General features: G+C 34.4%; 1 protein-coding gene across 1 annotated transcript; it reads right to left on the reverse strand.

Annotated features, from left to right (window-relative positions):
- Positions 1 to 2,515: 2,515 nt before the first annotated feature.
- Positions 2,516 to 19,826, reverse strand: LOC101218984 (protein virilizer homolog). Its single transcript, XM_004136666.3, has 28 exons — positions 19,511 to 19,826; positions 19,330 to 19,418; positions 18,957 to 19,080; positions 18,090 to 18,710; positions 17,541 to 17,909; positions 17,318 to 17,422; positions 17,014 to 17,196; positions 15,818 to 15,959; positions 15,213 to 15,394; positions 14,990 to 15,075; positions 14,862 to 14,910; positions 13,840 to 13,906; positions 13,273 to 13,736; positions 13,059 to 13,158; positions 12,059 to 12,192; positions 11,518 to 11,585; positions 11,225 to 11,441; positions 9,842 to 10,057; positions 9,597 to 9,752; positions 8,294 to 8,347; positions 7,986 to 8,200; positions 7,813 to 7,882; positions 6,974 to 7,290; positions 5,793 to 5,979; positions 4,322 to 5,713; positions 3,455 to 4,228; positions 3,293 to 3,364; positions 2,516 to 2,891 (listed from the first exon to the last, which is right to left on the reverse strand). The coding sequence occupies exons 1-28, from the start codon at positions 19,583 to 19,585 to the stop codon at positions 2,871 to 2,873; spliced, it is 6,549 nt and encodes a 2,182-aa protein (XP_004136714.1). The 5' UTR covers positions 19,586 to 19,826; the 3' UTR covers positions 2,516 to 2,870.
- Positions 19,827 to 20,997: the final 1,171 nt, after the last annotated feature.

Consider the following 20,997-nt stretch of genomic DNA (forward strand, 5'->3'; position numbering starts at 1 on the left):
GTCCAATTATGATTGAGATAAGTATTATAAATGATAAAATTGTTTTAAAATATAGCAAAATTTGAGTAACTATTGATGGTAGATAAACTTTTGTTAATATTGATAAAATAAAAAAAATTGTTATATTTTATGAATAGAATGATTCATTAAACTTTATATATTTGAAAATAATAAAAGTATGTTGGATGAATTTAAGCATTAATACATTTCCATCATGGATTATAAATAGATTTGCACTTCATCATTATTTGTGACTTAATATCATTTTTTTTATAAAACAATACATGAATTACAAAATTAAATGCCTATGGGTATGTGCAATATTGATTGTTAAACATAATTTTATATACTTCAAGTTCGTAAAGAAGTTTCACATATAGGGTTTCTTTTTTCAATTTAACTTGTTTATTTGCCAACTTTATGCTGCAACTAAATTCATAACATTAATCACTATGAAACTTAAAAGTTTTTAAGTTATTTTTCCTTTTAACCAAAAGTTTAAGTATTCATAGATTAATATGTTGATCCAAATATTAATAATTTGGTCGATATAAAGTAGCTATTATCTTTAAGGTTAAATTAATTTTTTTTGTTTCATATCCCTTTGAATTTCTTACCCAAGTTAGAGATCCACTATGTTTTAAAATTTTTCGTTTGGTGTTTCCTTACAAATTTTCAATCATTTAGTTTTTATATTTGTTAAGGAAACTCTCATTTATTGCCTTAACTAATCGTGATGATTTACACATTAATAATATAATCTATCAAATCTATTAAACTTTGTAATTATGTACACTTAATTATTAGACATAAAAATTCAACTAATTTTCATTATCCAAAACAAAATATTATTTAGAGACATTTCTTAAATATAACATACATCACTGGGTAAGAATACAAAACCAATCACATAAAATAATTCAAAATACTATTGTTGGCCAATCAATGTAATTAATTTGAATATTTTTCCAGTCTTCCCTACTTTCAATTTGAATTTAAGTTTTTTTTATTAATCTTCCTATACTCTCCCATAATCTTAATCTTACAAATTTAATCGTCCAAAGTTAAATATTATGGAAATTTGTAAGATAATAACGATAAAATTCGTGCAAAAATACACTTGTGTAGATATATTTTCAAAAGTTATAAAGAAGATATTTGTTTTTGTTTTCTAAATAAATCAACAAAAACTAGTTGGATGGATGAATTTGATAAAGTAATATATATGATTGTTGAATGAGAGAGCCGAAATTAGATGGAACCCTTTCCCTAAGGAAGTAGCGTACTACAGTAAAGAAAGGATCTCTTGGATCATGTGCTTATTATGTGCTTCTTGGATCACGTTAATTACTTTTCCTTCTTTCTTTCTTTTTTAATTTTGCCTCGTGCACCCAATTATATTTTGCCACGTAATCACTGAAAAGTATATAAAAATATATATTTTACTTTAGTCTAACTAACAAATTGCCAAAAATAATTATTTGTGAGAGACGAATGAAGATTTTATGAATCTTGTTTTGAGTTCAATGTACTGTAATTTGATTTTTAAGAATATTTATGTGTGAAATTCAGAAAAAATAATGATGATAATTAATATTCCTCAATATGATCTACATAGATGTTTAGATTTTGTAATACTTTTAAGATTTTAAAACTTGTTTAGCCAAAAATGGATACTTAATAGTAGTGAGAGTGAAATTAAATAATAATAAAGTATGTAAAGAACACATATGTCTTTGTAAAGTTTGAGTTTCAATTTAGGTTGAGTGAGGAGAGAAAGGGAGAGTTGGTGACTAATCTTTCGAGATTTCTCAAATGAATACCAAATGACACTTTTGTTGGAATCTTGAACCATAATATGATACGGCTGCAAGGGAAAAAAATATTAGAAGACGAAGTAAATATTTATTTATTTTTGGAAGAAAAAAAATCCTCAAATCGAACTAAACTTATTAAGATTAAAACTCTTCCATTTTGATTTGCATTAACAAAATGGTTTTGTATTCAATCATTCACATGTTGAAAGATCAAATTGAACATATCCATCAAGGTGTTGAGTATTTCCATAGAGAATTTTCGTTTGACAATTCAATAAAAATTATATTTTCATCTGCTTATAAAACGTTGGTTTACAACATATACGATACAAAAGAAAAATGCACTAGAGCTAAAACTTTTCAAATTTTAGCAAAATTATTCACTAATTTGATTATGCATATCTAACCTTAAATTTGTGTGCAAGACTTGGACATTCGTAGATTTATCTTGCTTTCTGATAGAATTGGTGCATGAATTAGTAAAAATTGAATAAATTGTAGAAATCAGAACCAAGTATTAGTCCCATTTGAAGATTAAATAAATAATAAAATAACAATTTTTTAAACAAAAAGTTTATAGATAATACCATAAATTTCAGGGTATAGCATGAAATTTCACCTGAAAATTATTTTGAAGCACAGATCTCTTAAGTCACTGAAGTTGAATAGTTATAAAGCAAATATACACTAGGCAATAGTTCCAGAAGAATAATGTAATAACTTAAAACCAAATAGCAAGAATAGCTCAATGACATTAATCCAACCATATTTACAAACAGGAATTGGTGTTGATTGGAGTGAAGCTGGCAGTATGAAGCAAAATGATGGTAAAATTCATGGACTAAAACAAAAGAACTGTTTGTGGTTACGTGATGAAAGAAATTACAAGAATAATAACTAATACATAATTGCTATTTACTACAAAACTCATCGATAATGTTACATACAAGCCGTTTTTTTTCTTTTCCTTTGAAGCAGACTTTATCTAGACAGGAGCCACTATTAAGTACAAAAGAGAAGTTAGTGTCCCCTCTATTCTACAATCTCACGCTACTATCGATGACCCAATCTCTCCTGTAAATAAGAAAAGCATAAAAAGTTTAGTCACCAGAATCACCTACAAGTAATCTATTGGCCTAATAACAATTTCCTTTGTAGTTTTCTGTTTTCAAAATTTATTTTTGTTTCCTCTCCTTGGTGAGAACATTTGAATCGTTTTTTAAAGTGTGGATAGTAGTATTACATACAAATTTATGAGCTAAAACAGTGTTTATAAACTTGATTTTAAAAAACAAAATGGTTATCGAACAAACAAACAAGCATGGACCAGCACAGATCAGTGACAAGCAGGCTACTACTACTGAATAACAGAGAAAAAGCCACAATAATACATTAAAGCAACAGAAATTTTTGTGCATGCCAATCTCAAATATTTGTTCAACCAATCAGTTTTAAAAATCAACGCATTAAATTACCTGAAGCATCTGCATCAATTTAGGGTGCTGTTCCAAAAGCTGACATAGTTTTTCCCGGTCACTCAACAATGACTGCATACGAAAAGGAAAGCTCACTGATTAAAATCGAAAGGAGAGAACTTGGTGAAATAATTCTTGATGGGAAGTAACAAAGTTGGTTACCTGGATTGCTTCTGGAGACTTGAAGTACTCATGCAATGACATTGCTGAATCCTGTTGTTGCTGAGATGTGGTTGCAGTATCCCCAAGCTGATGCATAGTTTGATGTTGAGGATGTTCAAATTGTTGCTGAGGAGGAGGATGTGACAACCCCACTGGCTGTGATTGGTAGAACTGAGGAGAAACTCTTGGCTGTTGTAGCATTTGTAATTGATGCATTTGCATTTGAACCGAGCTTTGCATTGATACTGCCTGCTCTGGTTGTTGTGAAGCCATAATGGGTGGCCTAAGATGCTGAGGGGGCGGCTGAGGAGGTCGAGGAAGCTGTGGAGGTTGCAGGGGCTGTAACTGAGGCAGAGGATGTAGTGAAGGCATAGAAGATGGAGGAATAGCTAGATTTGGCAAAATATTTGACGTGTTTTCACTCTGTTGCTGAGTTGAAATCCCCCCATAAAGATTTCCAGGCATCGAAGGCCTACTAAATACCAGGTGTGGAAGTCCAGGCAGAGAATTAGAAGCTAGCATGACCCCAGGAGCAGATGCACCACCTAAACGTGTGTCCGATGAACTTGCAGTAGGGTTATGAGGAATCTCAGCCATCCCAACACTTTCCATGTTATAAACAGGAGTGCTTGGAAGAGAAATTTTACTTGATGATAAATTGTGTGGGCTGGACGAAAGAGGTGGCGGTGTTGGAGGAAGAGGCGGGGGTGGCCTGACAGATCCACTGGAAAATGATGTAGAACTGTTGTATCCAGATGGATAATCCGAAGGGACCTGCAAAAGAAAAATGAAGAAATAAGTTGCAGACAGTGACAACCAGCAAAGAAATATGCTAGAGCAGATTCAATTGGCACACAGTTTTCTTACATGGAATGTCGAAGAATATCGTTGTTGAGTATCAGATACAAAGTTGCCAAATGGGGAAGACTGACTGGGAGCCAGATCAGATGGTTGAGATATTGCAGGTGTAACTGTTGGTGGTGGAGGCACCGGAGGTAGTGGTGGCTGACTTGGGAAAAACCTCTGCTGCTCATAGAATCCTTGAGATCCTATGGATGGTGGTGGTCCACTACCAAGATGCTGAGGACTATTTTTGAGGAAGTGATTCGGTGTATTTGCCCTAGGCTCAGGTAAGAACTTTGAAGGTGGAGTGGTTGCATTGTTATATGAAGAGTTAACTGCAGCGGAAGTATCAACCCCACCTGTACTTCTAACAGGAATAGCATTCTTCCCATCATCGGGATGCTCAAAGTACTTCTTACCAGAAGACACACTAGATTCACGAGCCAATGGAAATTCAGGACGCGACACAGACATCCTAGAAGAAAACTCACTTTGAGTATTTTCATCAACATTAGACACGGAAGGTCCACGCATGGGAGAAAAATGGCCCGTATCATTACCATTACTTTCTGTCTCTTCAACAATTGAACGAGGAGAGCCTTGTTCAACCAACACGGGATCAGATTGCTGCAGACCATTCTCCAGATGAGGAAAGGGTAATTTGTCATCAGGATCTGAGTCCTCACCATCAAATACGATATCAATACCCTGAAGATCATCATCAAGGTCAGTCTTTAACTGCTTAGGTTTGCTTAACTTCTCCAAGTCTGTGTCATTTGCAGGAACCCCACCCTTCACTTGAGATGCAGCCTCCCCAACCACAGGTGCAACAGGATTCTGGCGTTCCCTTTGCCTGGCCATAAACTCATCCACATGTATTGACGGAGGTCTCCCACTAGAAGATCCTACTCGTTGAATGGCAATTACATTAGAATTAATAGCCCCATCAACATTTCGTTCTCTTGCAACATAATCATCAACATGCATGGAAGGAGGCCTGCTGGTATTTGGTTTCCTCTGCCGAAAGGTATCCCTACGTGATGGAAGTGAAGGGGCAGTAGAAATGCCCGATCCACGTGAAAATGTGTTCTGGGACGAGATTTCAGCTGGGGAGTTCTCTCCTCTAGCACGCCTAGCTTGCCCATCCATTGTTGACATTTTTCTTTTTGCAGGAAGGGCATTCAGTCTATCAGGTAATGTTTCTGGACATTCCCACATAAACTTGTCCCCAAGACCTAGAAGAAGATTGTCATCTACATTTCCTATGCTGTCATCAGCAAACTGGTATAGCTTCAGAGAATCTAACACGTTACTAGGTGTCAAAGAAGCATTGTCAGGTAGATTAACATCTTCAACATTAACTGAACCAGTAGGCTTCTCTAACAACAATGATAATGATTCTGCACTCTCTAAAACCTGCAATTCATGCCAAGGTCGACAACTTTAACTTTAAATTCAGAGTAAAATGAAGAGTGTGATTCTAAATATTTTGTACCTTATGCATAAAAGTCGGCATGTTGGAGTCTTCTGGATAATCACCAAGTCTCAGTTTTAATTTAAAAACATCAATCATTTCTTGTATATAACCTATAACGTCTTTGGGGGAAGAATCATTTACACCATCTACAGCATCAGAAAAGCCAAAGAGAAATTTAATTTCTCCAATCCTGTCCAAGACCAAACTACACAACAGCAAACAGTTAGCCAACCATTTACACAAGCCAAAGACACCAGAAATTTCCTCAGAAAAGGTCAATTGGTTTCCAGAAAATAATCATATATTTCTGGATTTGAAACAAGTAAAATTTTTTCAAAGTTGCTAAACAGAATAACCATCTACAGAGAGAACGTAGAAGGAAAAAGATGCTTACTTTTGGGGGGTAAAACAATTTCAGTGTACTTCCATATATACTAAGCAGATTTCATGTTAAATACATAATGCTGAATAAAAGCTGAATAACATAATCACAACTAAGCAGATTTTGTGTTTAAAAGCTGAATAACATAAACACAACAAGACCTTCCAAACATGTGTGACAAAACTGAAAATTCTGATTCTGATTAACATAATACTTCACGCAGGCCCATAGGTAACTGATCTTCCAATTTCAAATGAATAGAACAATATCCTAGCCATATGGAAATTCCACAAAAAATTCCAAACTCTTCAGAAAATAAATGGACAGGACACCAAATACCGGAAAGGCAAACCCTAGAACTATAAACAAGACTTGAGTTGAACTATCAAGAAGTCCATGGTTACACGTGAAGAATTGCACATCTAATTTGATCTTGTTCCTAAGAATCTTAGATGAGGGAGAATCCCAAGAGAGAAACTGACTCCAACTACCATCTTGACAAATAAGTATTATAGATTTGACCAGCTATGCCTACTACCTCTCCCTCTTGACAACCCATGTTGTCATAGTAAAGTTTTCTGGCATCATTTGGTCCTCTAACCCACCACTACCAATACTTAGAAAAGTGACCCAGCAGCTCAAAGTTGAGAAGTGTTCATTTTCTCATGGGCATACACGTGTGTCCCAGCATTTATTTAGAAATTAACAAACATGCTTAGAGTATAGACAAAAAGAAATTTCAAAACCGTTAAATGATTGATATGAATTATGACTTCCATTTATACACACCAAACAGTAGCTCCAGAAGAAACCTAACCTTGATCCATCGAGGCAGAAACTTAGTGATCCCGAAGATAAAGCATCAACTGCCTGAATTGCATACGTTGGCATGTAATCATTTGAATCGATTGATATTAATAACTTTTTCCAGCAACAGAGCAGAGGAGGATTCATCCTCCAACTTGATACGTTAAAAGTACAGTCACTACCCTTTTTATGTCCTTGAGATCCACGCTCATCACCGTTAAAAATATCAATCAAAATAGATGCTAAAGCAGTTTTTCCTTCACTACAAGATCCCAAGGCTCTGAAAGCAGCAAGACAGGCAACTAATTCTTTTCCAACAGGGAGCACCTGAGAATCAGTACACGCTAGTTAATCTAAAATAGAAAGGAGGAAACACATTCTTCTACTTGATGAAGCTTTTGATAAAACGAGAATACATGGAAAGTCAATCAACAAGAAGCACTTTATATAACATGATGAAACTCACGTTCAAAATTGAAGATTGGCATCTAACTTAATAACATTTCACTTCCCTTGTAAAATCAAAGAACAATTACCAATTGCATCAATCCATAGAGTAAATAAAAAGGGAGTTACAAACATGCCCTTCAACTAAGGCAAATAGAATTTAGAGGTATTAACATATAACCTAAGCCTGAGACATCATGAAGTAGCAGCCAGAGCACATGGTCCTTAATATCCAATAGTGACAGTTGACATAAAAAAATCAATAAATAAACCCCAAGCCTTGATTGATCAAAATTATGAGGAAATGATTGAATTCATCTTGTGACTAAATTCTGAAGCTCTCATAATAGAAGGGGAAAAAGACCCATTACCAAATTACTTCAGAAAGGGACAATAATTTACCTGACAAAACACTAGGACACTGTGTAAAATCAATGAATAGTCTTCTGCACTTAACAATCCAAAATGACGCCTATAACGAAACAAAATCAGCAGATATTAGATTGTGAATTACCTATAGAAAAAAGTAATAAAGAAATGAATAAAATTAATCAACATAAAAACAGTTTACTTACAGATTGTGTTTTCCAATGTGCTTAAGAGATGGTCTGGAGTAGCAAAGTAGTGAACATGACTTGAAAACAGGGAGGCACCAGTTGAGTAAAGAAAAGCCACATTTAGTAGAAAATCTACACCCCGCAATCAGCTTTTCATCTGTATCTAAGTCATCTAAACATCTATGTGATACTTCAATTAGCAACTGGATAACATCCTCGTTCAACAATAGAGCCTGATTAAGAGGTAGTCAACGTAAGAAAATCTCTAACTGACACTTCAAACCTTTTTATTTCAAGAGAGCAAAAGGGTTACAACACTGCAATACCTTGGCACGAGGATGCTCTAGTAAGCTAGCAAAAAAATCAAGATACCTACATATCTGCAAAGAAAATGACAATGACACAATCAACGTTTACCAGGATAAACAGTTGGAATATTTGACTTTCAACAAGATCAAAATACCAAGATAAGATACATTGACTTCAATAACCATTTAAGGTTAATAACTAAGAATCGAAATCCCAAAAAAGCTACAACTACTTTTTTATGATTACACAAACACACACTCACTTAACAAAACCACTGTCCCATAAAACATAAGAAATGGTCGAATAAAACTATGGAGAAAAAGTATTGCAAACATATTTGGGGACAGTTTCATTGTTATATTCATTCTTGAAAATTTTGAGTAAAGAATTTTTTTTTAAGAAAAAAATCATAAATATAATATATCTGACAAATTCCTAAATGAATTGCAGCTTATAAAACCAATCAACAAGAAATTCAAAACCAAAGGTCTAAAACACATGCCTAACTGAACGAATTCAATTTGTTATGCAATTTGTCATCCAAAGTTCTTCAATCTAATAATGAGCAACATCCATAAAGCTCATTTAGGTCAACAATGTATCACACAAACATGCACATGTATATGAATGTTTATTGTTTAATATCTGAATCTGCATGTGTCTAATATATTTATTTTTGTATCTGGTAGCAATGTTAACCTTCTCATTTGTAAGTATATAACATGTGCCCGACAAGTGCCAGTGTCCAATATACGTAAAAAAACAAGCATGGTAACCAAACTAAAGAGTGTTTGCTTCATATAGGGGTGGCCATTCAAATCACAAAAACCGAACCGTCTTCTAAAACCAAACCGAAAACTCAATTAAGCTGAAAATTTTGGTTCAGCCTCGTTTAAAGAAACTTGAAACAGAAGAGAAACCAAACCGAACTGTTTTTAACTACTGTATTTTTCTTTTATATATTTTTATATTCATATATTAAGAAAAAAAGAAAACCGAATTTAAAAGAAAACCACTTTTAATTTTAAAAAAAACGAATTTAAAAAACAAAACCGAATTTAAACCGAACCACTTTTAATTTAAAGAATGAAATGGAATTTGAAACCAAACCAAACTGAATTAATTTTTTAGAAATACAAAATCGAATTTGAAACCGAACCGCATAAATACGGTTCGGTTCGGTTTGAACCAATAAATCGATTTAGTTCGGTTTTGCCCTCAAACCAAACTGTTTCAACCCCTACTTCATATATCTATTCTGATGAATCTAAATGCAAAGATAAGGATTAGAGACTATCGAGGAAATATAGAAGTTTTTACTTTGTAAGCATCTATGTCTGACAGAGAAGACAAATCAGAAACACGAGCACGGATCCACGAGAATATTGGTCGCAGAAGAATAGAAGCACTGTCAGCTTTAAGACAACAAAGGCGAATTATAAATATCCGAAGCATATCTTGGATGACCACCAATGTCTGTTGACATGAAACATAAATAATAATCAAGAAAGCATTTTTGAAACATATACATGATAAGCACTTGAAATAGGAAAGAAACCACTGACCGAAATGGCATAATGTTGGACAACTTGGGAAATTTTTTCAAGTTGTAGCGACAGTTGACCCAACAGTTTCTCTTGATGGCAAGGCTCCAAATACCAATTGACCACATCCTCCATTTGAGGTCCCAATATTGTCTTGATACCAAGCTTTTTAACAGCACTCAACAAAGGCATACCATTCCTCCAAAGCCAGATTCCTTCATCAGGAAATAAATCGTTCTAGCACCATAACAATGATAGATGAAGAGTGAGGAGACATAAAAGCGGCAAATGCAAATTTAAAACAATTGATGCTAACTAAAACTTTTTCTTGCATAAAAAATCATTAAACAAAAACAAAATTAAATTAAATTATAAAAAATGACCTTTTTTTTGGATAAGAAACAAATATGTTACAGGGAACAAAATAAGAACAGCCTAAGGGCAAGGGACGAGGGGACCCTTCCCAAGAAAACTAGCAAATAACGGTCTTCCAATTGTTGAAAAGCATAGAAAGGCTACAATTACAAAAGTGTTCGGTGTAATTGGTACTCCACCAAGAAGCTGTGTGTTAAACAACAGTCCAAAAGGAATTAAAAGAATCATATTTATCATAAAAATTCTATTATTTCTCTCATGCCAAATGCTCCACAAAAGAGATCGAGTGGCGCATCTCCACAGGATGTTCCCCTTCGGACGAACAGCAAATTAAAAAAATAAAAATGACTTTAAAACAAAATTCTAGCAGAACCAGCCTTTGCATCAGGTGATAAATCCAGAGAAGAGCTCTCATTTTTCCTCTGTATTTTCAATGGCAAAGCTCAACAATTCGACCTTTTTTTAGAGCATGTTATCTTCATTGAGGTGTAAATTGTATAAATTATTACTTAGTTGAAGCCCCTTCGTTTAGTTGGAGTGTTTTGGTGGGCTGGTTTTTTAGTATGCCCTTGTATTCTTCCATTTATTGGTTGTTGATTTCATTAAAAAATAAAATAAAATAACAAATGATGATGAAACATTGCTCTACCTCAACCCCTTTTTTAAAATTATGGAATCGGTCTTGTTCTTTTGGATGCAATTCCTTTTTTGTAGTTAGAATTGAAGAATTGGAAATTTTGATTCCATTACGAAGTGAAAATATCACCCAAAAAAAGCATCTAATGATGAACTTTTGTCATCTCAACAAAGCACACAACTACCAGGTCTACTATAAAAGGGTATTGATATCAACCAAGGACAGATAACGAGGTCATAACAGTTAACTACTTCTGGATGTGCAAAGGCTGAAGTAGTTTCTAATGTACTAGCATGAATGAAAACACTACACCATAAAATACTGATTAGCGTCTAAAAATGTTATTTCTATGGATACAAACACATTATTTATGAATCAGAAGGCTTGCTTACCAACAGACAAACCAAGCTGCAAGTTTCTTTTGGGCCCAAAACCTGTAAGGAGGTAGCTTGAACACTATCCAGGAGCGAGCTGAAAAGCCCAGGAGACCAGCCATATACAGGCCAACAAGCAAGTACAGACACCAGTAGATGGCAGACAGCTCCAAAGCCAAGAGCAGAATTGGGAAATGAAGTGGATAAATCAAATGTACATGCAGCAAGTTTTGGACTGCAATGACACAGGGTAAATCATGATTCCTGAGTGAAAAACTTCAGCCATCTGACAACAAGAAATTCTTTCGTACCTTACTTCTCGATGCAATCTTACAAGAGCATTCATTAATTTTGAATTCCTATGCTCCTCTTTAGCAACCTGCATATGATTGCAAATGAAAAAAATTAGTTCTAATGAAAGAGGATAAACAATACAGAATAACAAAGCATTAAATTAAATGCTTGCTCTATGGTATTATTTGGCTAGGGTGGTTCTTTAAAAAGATTGAGGTTCTGACAGCTTTTCCATATTTGATACACATGCAAACATGCCATATATTATTCTGAAAATTGCATGTAATGTTTACAAATAAGGCTCCTTTACGACGCAGAAAAATAAAAGTGGCCAAAGTATTTGGACATGCGGGCGTGCAACACTATCAGAGATTAATCCAGTTTGAGGAAGTATCCCAGTATTCTTCATGTAAAATAATAATAATAATTCGGAGATATCAATCATATAAAAATAAATTAATAGATAGATAGATAAAAACCAAGTACCGTTGCTCAGTAATTGTAAAATTTGAAACTCTGGCTAAACATTAAAACTAATAGAAATAAAATATAAATAACCTGCAATGTTTGCAAGAGATTGAGAAGCAGCACCAAGCATGGTACCAAAAGATTGACCAGGCTTTGCTCTCGATTACGTTCCAAGAGTAAATCTGATGTAGAATTGCATTCTGTGCCCTCATCGACCAGATAATCTGTTAAAAAGATAGCCAATCACAAAAAAGGATATTCATGATAAAGCAGACTGCGTAATTTGTTGGACGGTTATAACATGATTCATAAACAAATACAATTATAGAAGAAGATTACAATTGGCTACCACAGTGCATCTAAATACTAATGGCACTTGGCACCAAGGGGCTCCCAGTAGAAATACTGTCTGAAGAAGGCAGCTCAGCCAGCAATTGGCTTCCACTCATTCCTCTGTTATTATTTCCCATAAGAAGGTAAGAAAAACCACCTGTCGATCTAACTTTCTATTAGAGGTGAGGGACGAGGGCATCCAACCATGTGAGATCAATCCCCACCAAAAATTGAGGTTGCCTACTCAGTCAAATCAGTAAAGTCACGGCCTTTAGAGAGGACAAGCTGAAATCTTCCCCACTATCCTTAGAATTCCTTACTAAATACACATGTCCCTTACAACTTACAGCTAAATTTTCCAATATATTAACTGACAATTAACCTAATCAATCATGTCAGGAGGTGAAATTCCTTTTCTAACCCTTCCAACATAAGTACTAACAATCTTATTCAAATAAACTTAGTATTAACAATTGGGGGCCTTATATATAGCAACAAACCAAAAGCCGAAGTGTAAGCTTCTGGTGGTTAGCTTCTAGAAATAGATACAATAGGCATAAGCATTCTGAACTACGAGACAACAAGCTTCTTGGCTTCATTTCAGTGCATAATATCAGATGTCTTTCCTCTCCAAGGCTCACAAAATTATTTCATCTTATATACTTAAGTTTTGAAAGGCAAAGTGGTTTTTAAAAGAACAACTTGAATTTACCAATTACCAGAGCCATATTACATATGATCGATTTAAACAACTAACCATAATTGTTTGAGCACCTCTCCATCATATATCGAGAGTCAACTAGTACTGCATAGATAACCGCTACTGCACCTTCGTCATACAGAGCAGCAGCAACAGTCTACATCAAAAATAGCTTAGGCTCTTGACAAAGAAATTTCAAGCACAAGCTTAAAGAATTGTTTTTAAGAAAGTAATAAAATGATTATAAATAAATAATAAAAAAGAAACATACTGAGTTCTCTGATATATATGCCAAAATCTGGAATGCAGTTGTCAGTTGTGCTATAGAAGGGTCACGAAGAGTAATTCCATCAAATGTCTTTTCGGAAATGGTTTTACCAAGATTGTCCATTACATTAACATCAGGTTCTGCAGTATTATCTAAATCTGTTAACTCTGACACTAAAGTATTAGCTAAATTTGAGTTAGCATCGCCTCCAGATGCTAATACAGCAGCATATCGTAGAAGACCAACAGCTCCACTCTTATGGAAAACAACACCAGCGTCTATCCATTCCAACAATCGAGTGGGAGCATCTTTTCTATTAGACCCTGGAGGAGAAGAATGCAAAGCCTTGTAAAGCTCCATGGCATGCACAATCCAAGAACCAAGAGAAGATGCAGTGGAGTCAGTTACGATAACTTCAAAGATCTCAGCAGCAGCGTGAGATATTGCAAGATTAAGAGGCAAAGCACCTGAATAACACCAGAGGTGGGAGAAATAAACATTTCCAACAAAAGAAGTAAAGAAGTTGCAAAAACTACAAAAAACTACTGTTGCCCATAAAAATGAGATTACCACTATTCCTGCTTGCTGACTCTGGTTCTTTGACCAATCGTAAGGACTCAATCAAAATGACAATGGCCTGGAAAAAAATTGACAATTAAGCCACCTGTAAACTTTTGAAGTAACCATAATTGTTGGTCTATTATATAGGTAATAATAATTGTTCGATTCACACAAAAATAAAGTAATAAATAAAATAGAGGCAAAGCAGTGAAAAATTATCGATCAATCAATTGAGTTATTAGTGTGTACGAGTTAAAATGTCATTATAATTATCAAAGGAATACGAGTTATCAATTTATTGTTGGTGTCTAGTGAAGTTTGTAGAGTTTGATTTTATTAAAATTTAAATTATCTTCAGCTCCTTGGGGTGGCCTTCCAAAGTCTTCACAGTTGACTCATTGTCTAACCTTTTTTTGCTAAGAAACAGACATGGGAATTGATGTTGCAAATTTACAATTGAAAACACGTAAAGGAAATACTCCCTAAAAATGTTTTTAAAAAAACCCACTACACAGAGCCAAAAAGTCCTGAAAATTTGAATCAAGACAATTCATGAGTATCTTCTGATATTTATTTTTACTGAAATTCAAATACTCGTCGTCAAGTTAGGAGGTTGTAGTATTAGTGTGTTTTTTTTCTTTTTGATATCCGTGAATGACTAGGCCAGCTTACGCACACTTCAACTAATCTCTCATGAGACAACTCACAACATTTGGGTGTCAAGGAAACTCTTAAGATATTAATTCTTAGGTAGGTGACCACCATGGATGAATCCATGACCTCTTAGCCATTTATTGAGGCAATGTCTACCTTTTTGCCACAAGGCTAATCCACAATGGTTTAGTATTACTGTGTTTTGGAGTTTATGTATGCAATTGGTTCTTATCATTGTAACTTTTTAGCTTTTCACTTAAAAGTAGAAAAGTTTTGTTTAATATAAATAAAACTAGGTTACGAAACATAAAAACTGTAAACTATCTACTTTAATTTCCTGAAATTTGAATGGCAGTCCTCCAACCGGCCTCTATTACCTCAGGAAAGTATGTCAGAGCAAGCAAGGCCTGGCGTCCACATTCAGACCTGCAAAACAGAAGGTAGATCAAATGATTAATTATGATAAGTGGGAGAAAGTTAAGGAAAAGAAAATCCAGAACTCCACCTAGAAATACTACAAAGTTCCCATAAGACCCATAAAAATTCTTCTGAGTTTGGAGTGGTCATAAGTAAGCGATCAATTGCCGAGACCTGCATAGAGTACATGAAATTTGCTTTATATCATGGTAACTTCATAGTTTTTTTTTAAAGGAAACAACATTTCATTGATATAATACAAGAAAACAGAAAATTCGAGAGACCACTGTTATTTAGTTGGGGCAACTTACCACTCTCAAGTGTATCCGTACAATCATAGAAACATGTGAGGGCTTACAAAAGAAGTTGTTAGATATAAGGGTTGATGCATATCGAATGGGCATACACTCTTCCAAACTGGCCTCTTCATCACCCATTAAAGCATGAAGAATTGTAGCTGAAAGTTCATGATGCTGGAGTAGAAATATCAGACCTGAAAAACAGACTTAATATCAATGGTTGTGATTCCAAGATGTTAGGTTAATTTTTATTTATTATTAGTTATTTTTATGAAAACCACAACTTTCATTGAGAAAAAAATTAAAAAATATACTTGGATACAAAAAAAACAAGCATGCGAAAAAAAAAAGGGAAGCTCCTCTACAAGAAGAAACTTCAACTATGCGGAATTGTGCCTATAGAATAGTCACAAAAGGTCTTCGAAATCGAAGCCCACAAAAAGACATGAAAGCAAACAAGGGACCAAAACAGCCTAGGATCCCTTTTCCACACTACTAAGCACCCTGTTTTCCCGCCCTCCCCACAAAACCTATAAAATTGCATTTGACCAAAGAATAGCAGTATCATTTTCATACGTGCAACAGTAGTAGGAAAAGCTAGATGAAAGTTTGACAACCTGAGCGAGAAAAAAGAAGTGAAAGAATAATGGCTCCAATAGAAGATACAATCTCCAAAAACACATCCATGATTTTACTCTCTTCTGAACGTCTTACGGAGGATGACAACAGTGCAGCTGAAAGAGAAAAAAACCCTCTCTCCTGATTTCAGAAACATATTTGCAACATTAGAATTCAGAATATTATCTAAAACAAAGTAAATGAAGATCAGAAGTTATGGTGATCAAGAAATTAGCGTTCAACAATATATATATATAGTTCAACTAAAACTAAGACTATGAAAATAGAAAGAGGTGCCAGAACATTTGCAATGATTTCTACAAATCATTCCATAATTGTTAAAGACTGTTGAATTTTGGTAACATGTGGAAATTCCCAATATACCAGCAGTGAGAAATGAGATGATCGTGAGGCACTACGTTTCACCTACTATATGTCCTCTTTGCATGAGGAATAGAGAATCCTTCCCGCACTTATTCTTTGAGTGTTTGTATCAAGCAATTATTGGTGGAAACTTTTCTCATTATTCAACATCCAGTGGGTTTTCTTTAATTCTTTTGAAGGAAAACATCTTACAAGTTTTTGTTGAAAAGGAGACCAACCACTGTTATTAATCACAAAATGCTCAAAGTATACAAAGAGCACCAATGCATGGAGAAAAATACAAATCAGTAGGCACACTCGGACATCTCAACTAGGTTGACACCACCTTAGCACCCTCATCATAGATTCATTTCCAACAAAAAAACACACACCCAAATACAAGAGAACTCATATGGTCCAACCATAAGACTTAAGGTTAATGCAGTGAAGGCTTTATTATCCAAGTCTTTCACAACAAACATCTTTCTTGGGATGATTGGTTTGGCTCTTCTCATTTGAAGGCCTCTTCGAAGTGTTGTATTTTTAAAAGCTTGGCAGGATATTGGTCTTAATTGGAACGCTTTTATGTTGTTCTCATAATTTCGTTATGTTTTGTTGTTTTAATTCACTTTCTATTATGATTTTGTATCCTTTTTGGGTTTCTTGTGCTGTTTTAACATTAATCTCCTTTCAATCTATCAATAAAAAGTTATTGTGTTTCTTTTTCAAAAAAAAATACCTTAGACACTAGGCAAGACAACATGAAAATGAAGAATCAAGAATTGCTTTTCAAATACAGAGATGAGACAAGACAAGAACCACAGTTCTGGACCTTTAGAAGCGCAAGTAACTGAGGGTCAGCATCCCATTGTGAAAATCTACACTTCGACGATGATATCAAGCAACTTGTTGCTTTACATGTTAAGAACACATCAGTATGACCAAGAAACAAAGATTTTGCAGCAATTGAAGGTGGAGAAGGATCTTGAATTGGCCCACATAAATTTATCAAATTCTGCAATTACACTTGTCAGTGGACACAAACTGAGAATTAACTTTGGAGAAGAAATTACCAGGAAAATCAGTAAGTCGTAACTAGAATGGAAAAACAAACAAATGCAAACAGCAAAACTGACCAAAATTTTTTTTAATTGGGACTTCATACTGATAAGCACGTCCAAGTGAACATTTGAAACTCTGCCAGTGCTAGAAAGACCTCCAAATACAGACAAGATAGCACACTGCAAAAATGAGATCAGAACTTCTTCCCTTATACAGAATGAAAACAGTCATCTATAAATCTATTATTTATAGTCAATCAGATAAACTGAGGCATACATATCCAAATGAAAATACTACCTCATAACGTGAAGCAACTTCATAAAAGCTTAGGCGTTGAAGGATATGAGTTGCAAGAGAAGCAACATCATGACGTGGTTTTTTCAACAACAAATTCAACAACTGACTATAACCTTCACTAGCTCCAGATGGAACATTTTCGTCTTCACGAGGCCACCAACCTAAAAAACCTTCACATCCAAATGAATGTCGGGTAGCCTGTTCAATAACTCCTAGAAGAAGTAACGTGGCAGATGTAGAATCTTGCAGGTCATTACACAGAACATGTACAATTTGTTCCATTCCACCACCATTGACAAAATGAAAGCAACTCTCTCTAGCGGAGCATAAGAAAAGAGCCACACTCAACCCAAAAATGACACTGGTATTCTGAAAGAGAACAGAGAATCAAAAAATTAAGCAGAAACACTTTTTGTTTATTTTCTTTTCTGAAAAGACAGAAAATAAGCAGTTAAAACAGCAAAGAGGAGACATCTATTTTAAAAGAAAACAACTTCAAGTAAATTTGTAAGCAGTTCAACATCTTAAAAAGAAGACATCCTAAAAGACCTTTGATTTCCAAGGACAGCCAACAGTTGAGGAGCTCAAGTTAAAATTCCAATGCTTGCTCAAAATATCCACCAGCTGTTTTGTAGAAGCCAAATCATCCTCAGATTCAAGGAAAGAGAACTCAGTGGAAAAGTGAGCTGATAAATCCTCTGATTCTTGCATAGCTTTACACAGCTTAAGAAGATCCTTTTTGGCATTGTTGAAAATAGCACATAATCTTTCTGAATCTTTTGAACTCTCTCGTATGTAAGAGATATAGGAGGAGGCAGCTGAAATTACAATGACCAATACTTTATGAATCGCATCACCTAGACTCAACTGTTGCAACATGCTGTCCATTAACTGTAAAAATTGCTTAACTTCTGCTGAAATATCCAATACAACACCAGGCTGTGACAACTTCATCAGAGAAGTCACCGGCTCGTCAATCATCAAACTATTTGAATGTAAAGCCAGAGGGAGATCTTCTAGGTTCCCTTCAGTAGAAGTAACAAGGTTATTTAATGAGCTATCATCCAAACCAATATTGAATTGTCCAAGGTCCTCTGCTGTATTTCCATATATCACCAAACTTAGGCTGCGGTAACTGCCTCTAACAACTAAATGGTTACTTACAATAGCCTGTCAAACAAAATAAATACTATTTAACAGCAAGAAGTTGACCATAAGTAATAACACTACCAAGATGTTAACATTCAAAAGAAAATTTTTAATTTCAACTAATTCGTCTAAAGAAATTCATACATCAATGAAATTGTTTCCAATCAAATAATAATAGCCTAAAGAACATAAACGTGTCGTCACTCAGAAAAACAGTAATATGTCATCAATGCCATGATAAATTAACATCTCCATACAAGAAATTACCTCGACCTCCAGAACATTAGATGATGAATGAGAATATAGAAAGGGCTGGCAGAGGCGCCTAAATCTTGTCTCTCCCTCGCATTGAACAAACACTTCCACGGCGAATGAAGGGGGCAAAGTTGCACTAAAAATGAAAAGTAGATGGGCATTAGAAACATGTGCAACAAGAACCTGCTCCCAGACCTCAATAACGAAAGAGAAGTTTGAGGGAAAAGATAAGAATGACATTACAGCCACAAAGCATAAGAACGAATTTGTACTTCACTGAGCAAACTTTCAATTCAAAATCAAGAGTCAAACTTTCAACTATAAATCTAAAAACCAGATGCTCGGGAGTAATAACAACAGGTTCAATGATGCAAAACACACTTACCCAGCAAGTGCAACTGCTTGAGAGGTAGACGAAGCATTCTGTTCGATAAACTCACACGCAGTAATAACAACTGGTTCGGCAAATAATACCTGGGCTTTCATCAAGTAAATAATGTCAGTTGCGAAGATGCTTACATTCGCATTATCAAACAAAAATGTTCAGATAAATAAAAGGTACTTGCCTCGTCAACGTACTCATCCAGGTGGGGGTGAGCGAAGGTCTGGGCAAACAAGACGTAGGGTTCCGGCCGACCCATCTGAAGAAGGTGATGAGGCAGCTAAAAAACCATGGAAGGGGAACGCAGGGTGGTAATTATGCGATCTAGGGCTCCGGTGACGTGTAAAAAGGGAGAATCTTGGTAGTTGGAAGGGTTTTTGATGGTTTCGCCACCGACCTGAGCGAGGGAAATTGGGGTTTAGCGAGCCGGAAAAAACTGCTGTGAGTTGCGAACTCGCTCCTCGGAATACTGTCCGGCGCGCCGATTTTCTTTTATTTTCTTTTTGGTTAAATAATACTTTTCGTTCTTAAAATTTTGATTAAATTGTGATTTTCTCTTTCTTTTGGTTTTTAAAATTTTGATTAAATTGTGATTTTCTTTTAACTTTCATCCCCACTCATTTACTCTATATTTTTCGATTTATTTGAGTGCTTCAACCTTTGCAACAAAAAAACTTATTTTAAACTATGACACTTCTATCAATGTTTCTAAGTATAGTTCTATAATTTACATTTCCCAATCACGTTTCTTTCACTCTTAATTCAATGATTTAATCAAAAATTTAATTTATTTATACATTAGAGATATTGAGTCGGTGTACAATGTAGTTTGAATTTGTGACAATTACTAAATTTTTACAAATTGCTAGTAATGAACTATGAGAATACAATATTACATGTTTGATAGTATGGAGACTTGATCAATATCATATAGTTGTTACATCATGAAAGTTTAGGAATCAAAATGGTTTCTCAACCTTTATTTTTTATCGTATTAGGTTTAAGAAAAAATTTATTTTGATTCCTAACATTTATTTTTTATCATATTAGGTTAAAGAAAAAATTTATTGAATGTTTGATATTGCTTTAACAAGTTTTTTTAGTTTACTTTTTATTTTTAAAAAATGAATTTTAGTATATCTAAATTATTGACATAATGGAGGTTCACACATCTACATTTGATTTCAAAACAATATCTATTTTAAGACATGTTGCATTTTTTCTTAAAATGTAGAAGCAATGTAGCAAGTCATGATACTTTTATGTGTAGTATAGATACATATTTCATTTTGTAAATGAAAATAATTTATCACAGTTTTGGATGATGAGAATTCAAATGAAATTACAATTTTTTAGTTCATAACAAGCGTGTTTATCTGGTAAATAAGTTTTTAAAAAAGATTCAACAAGTTGTTTTCAATCTTACATCATAACAACCTATGAAATTAAAATTTGAAGTCAAGTATCCTCATTGACAAAAAAAAAAAACAAATTCACAGCAGAAATCTCATTTGAAACCAACGATTTTATAATCAAGTAGTAATGACGTTGTTGCCTATAATCCACAAGTTCTTCAAATAGTCGGCCAGTTGAGCTCCATTAAAAAAACTAATATCGTTCTTTAACAGTCAAATCAAGAATCATTGTTAGGGTTAAGTGAATTGATCCTCA

The sequence above is a fragment of the Cucumis sativus genome, chromosome 3, assembly GCF_000004075.3.
Source record: "Cucumis sativus cultivar 9930 chromosome 3, Cucumber_9930_V3, whole genome shotgun sequence".
In the NCBI taxonomy this organism is placed as follows: domain Eukaryota; kingdom Viridiplantae; phylum Streptophyta; class Magnoliopsida; order Cucurbitales; family Cucurbitaceae; genus Cucumis; species Cucumis sativus.

Excerpts from the sequence above, each read along its gene's own strand:
- LOC101218984 (XM_004136666.3), bottom strand. The coding sequence starts at position 19,585 with ATGGGTCGGCCGGAACCCTACGTCTTGTTTGCCCAGACCTTCGCTCAC. Across the intron at positions 17,910-18,089 it reads GCTGTCCTTGGAAATCAAAG|AATACCAGTGTCATTTTTGG; the intron begins GTCTTTTAGGAT and ends GTTCTCTTTCAG. Across the intron at positions 17,423-17,540 it reads AAGTTGCTTCACGTTATGAG|TGTGCTATCTTGTCTGTATT; the intron begins GTAGTATTTTCA and ends TCATTTTTGCAG.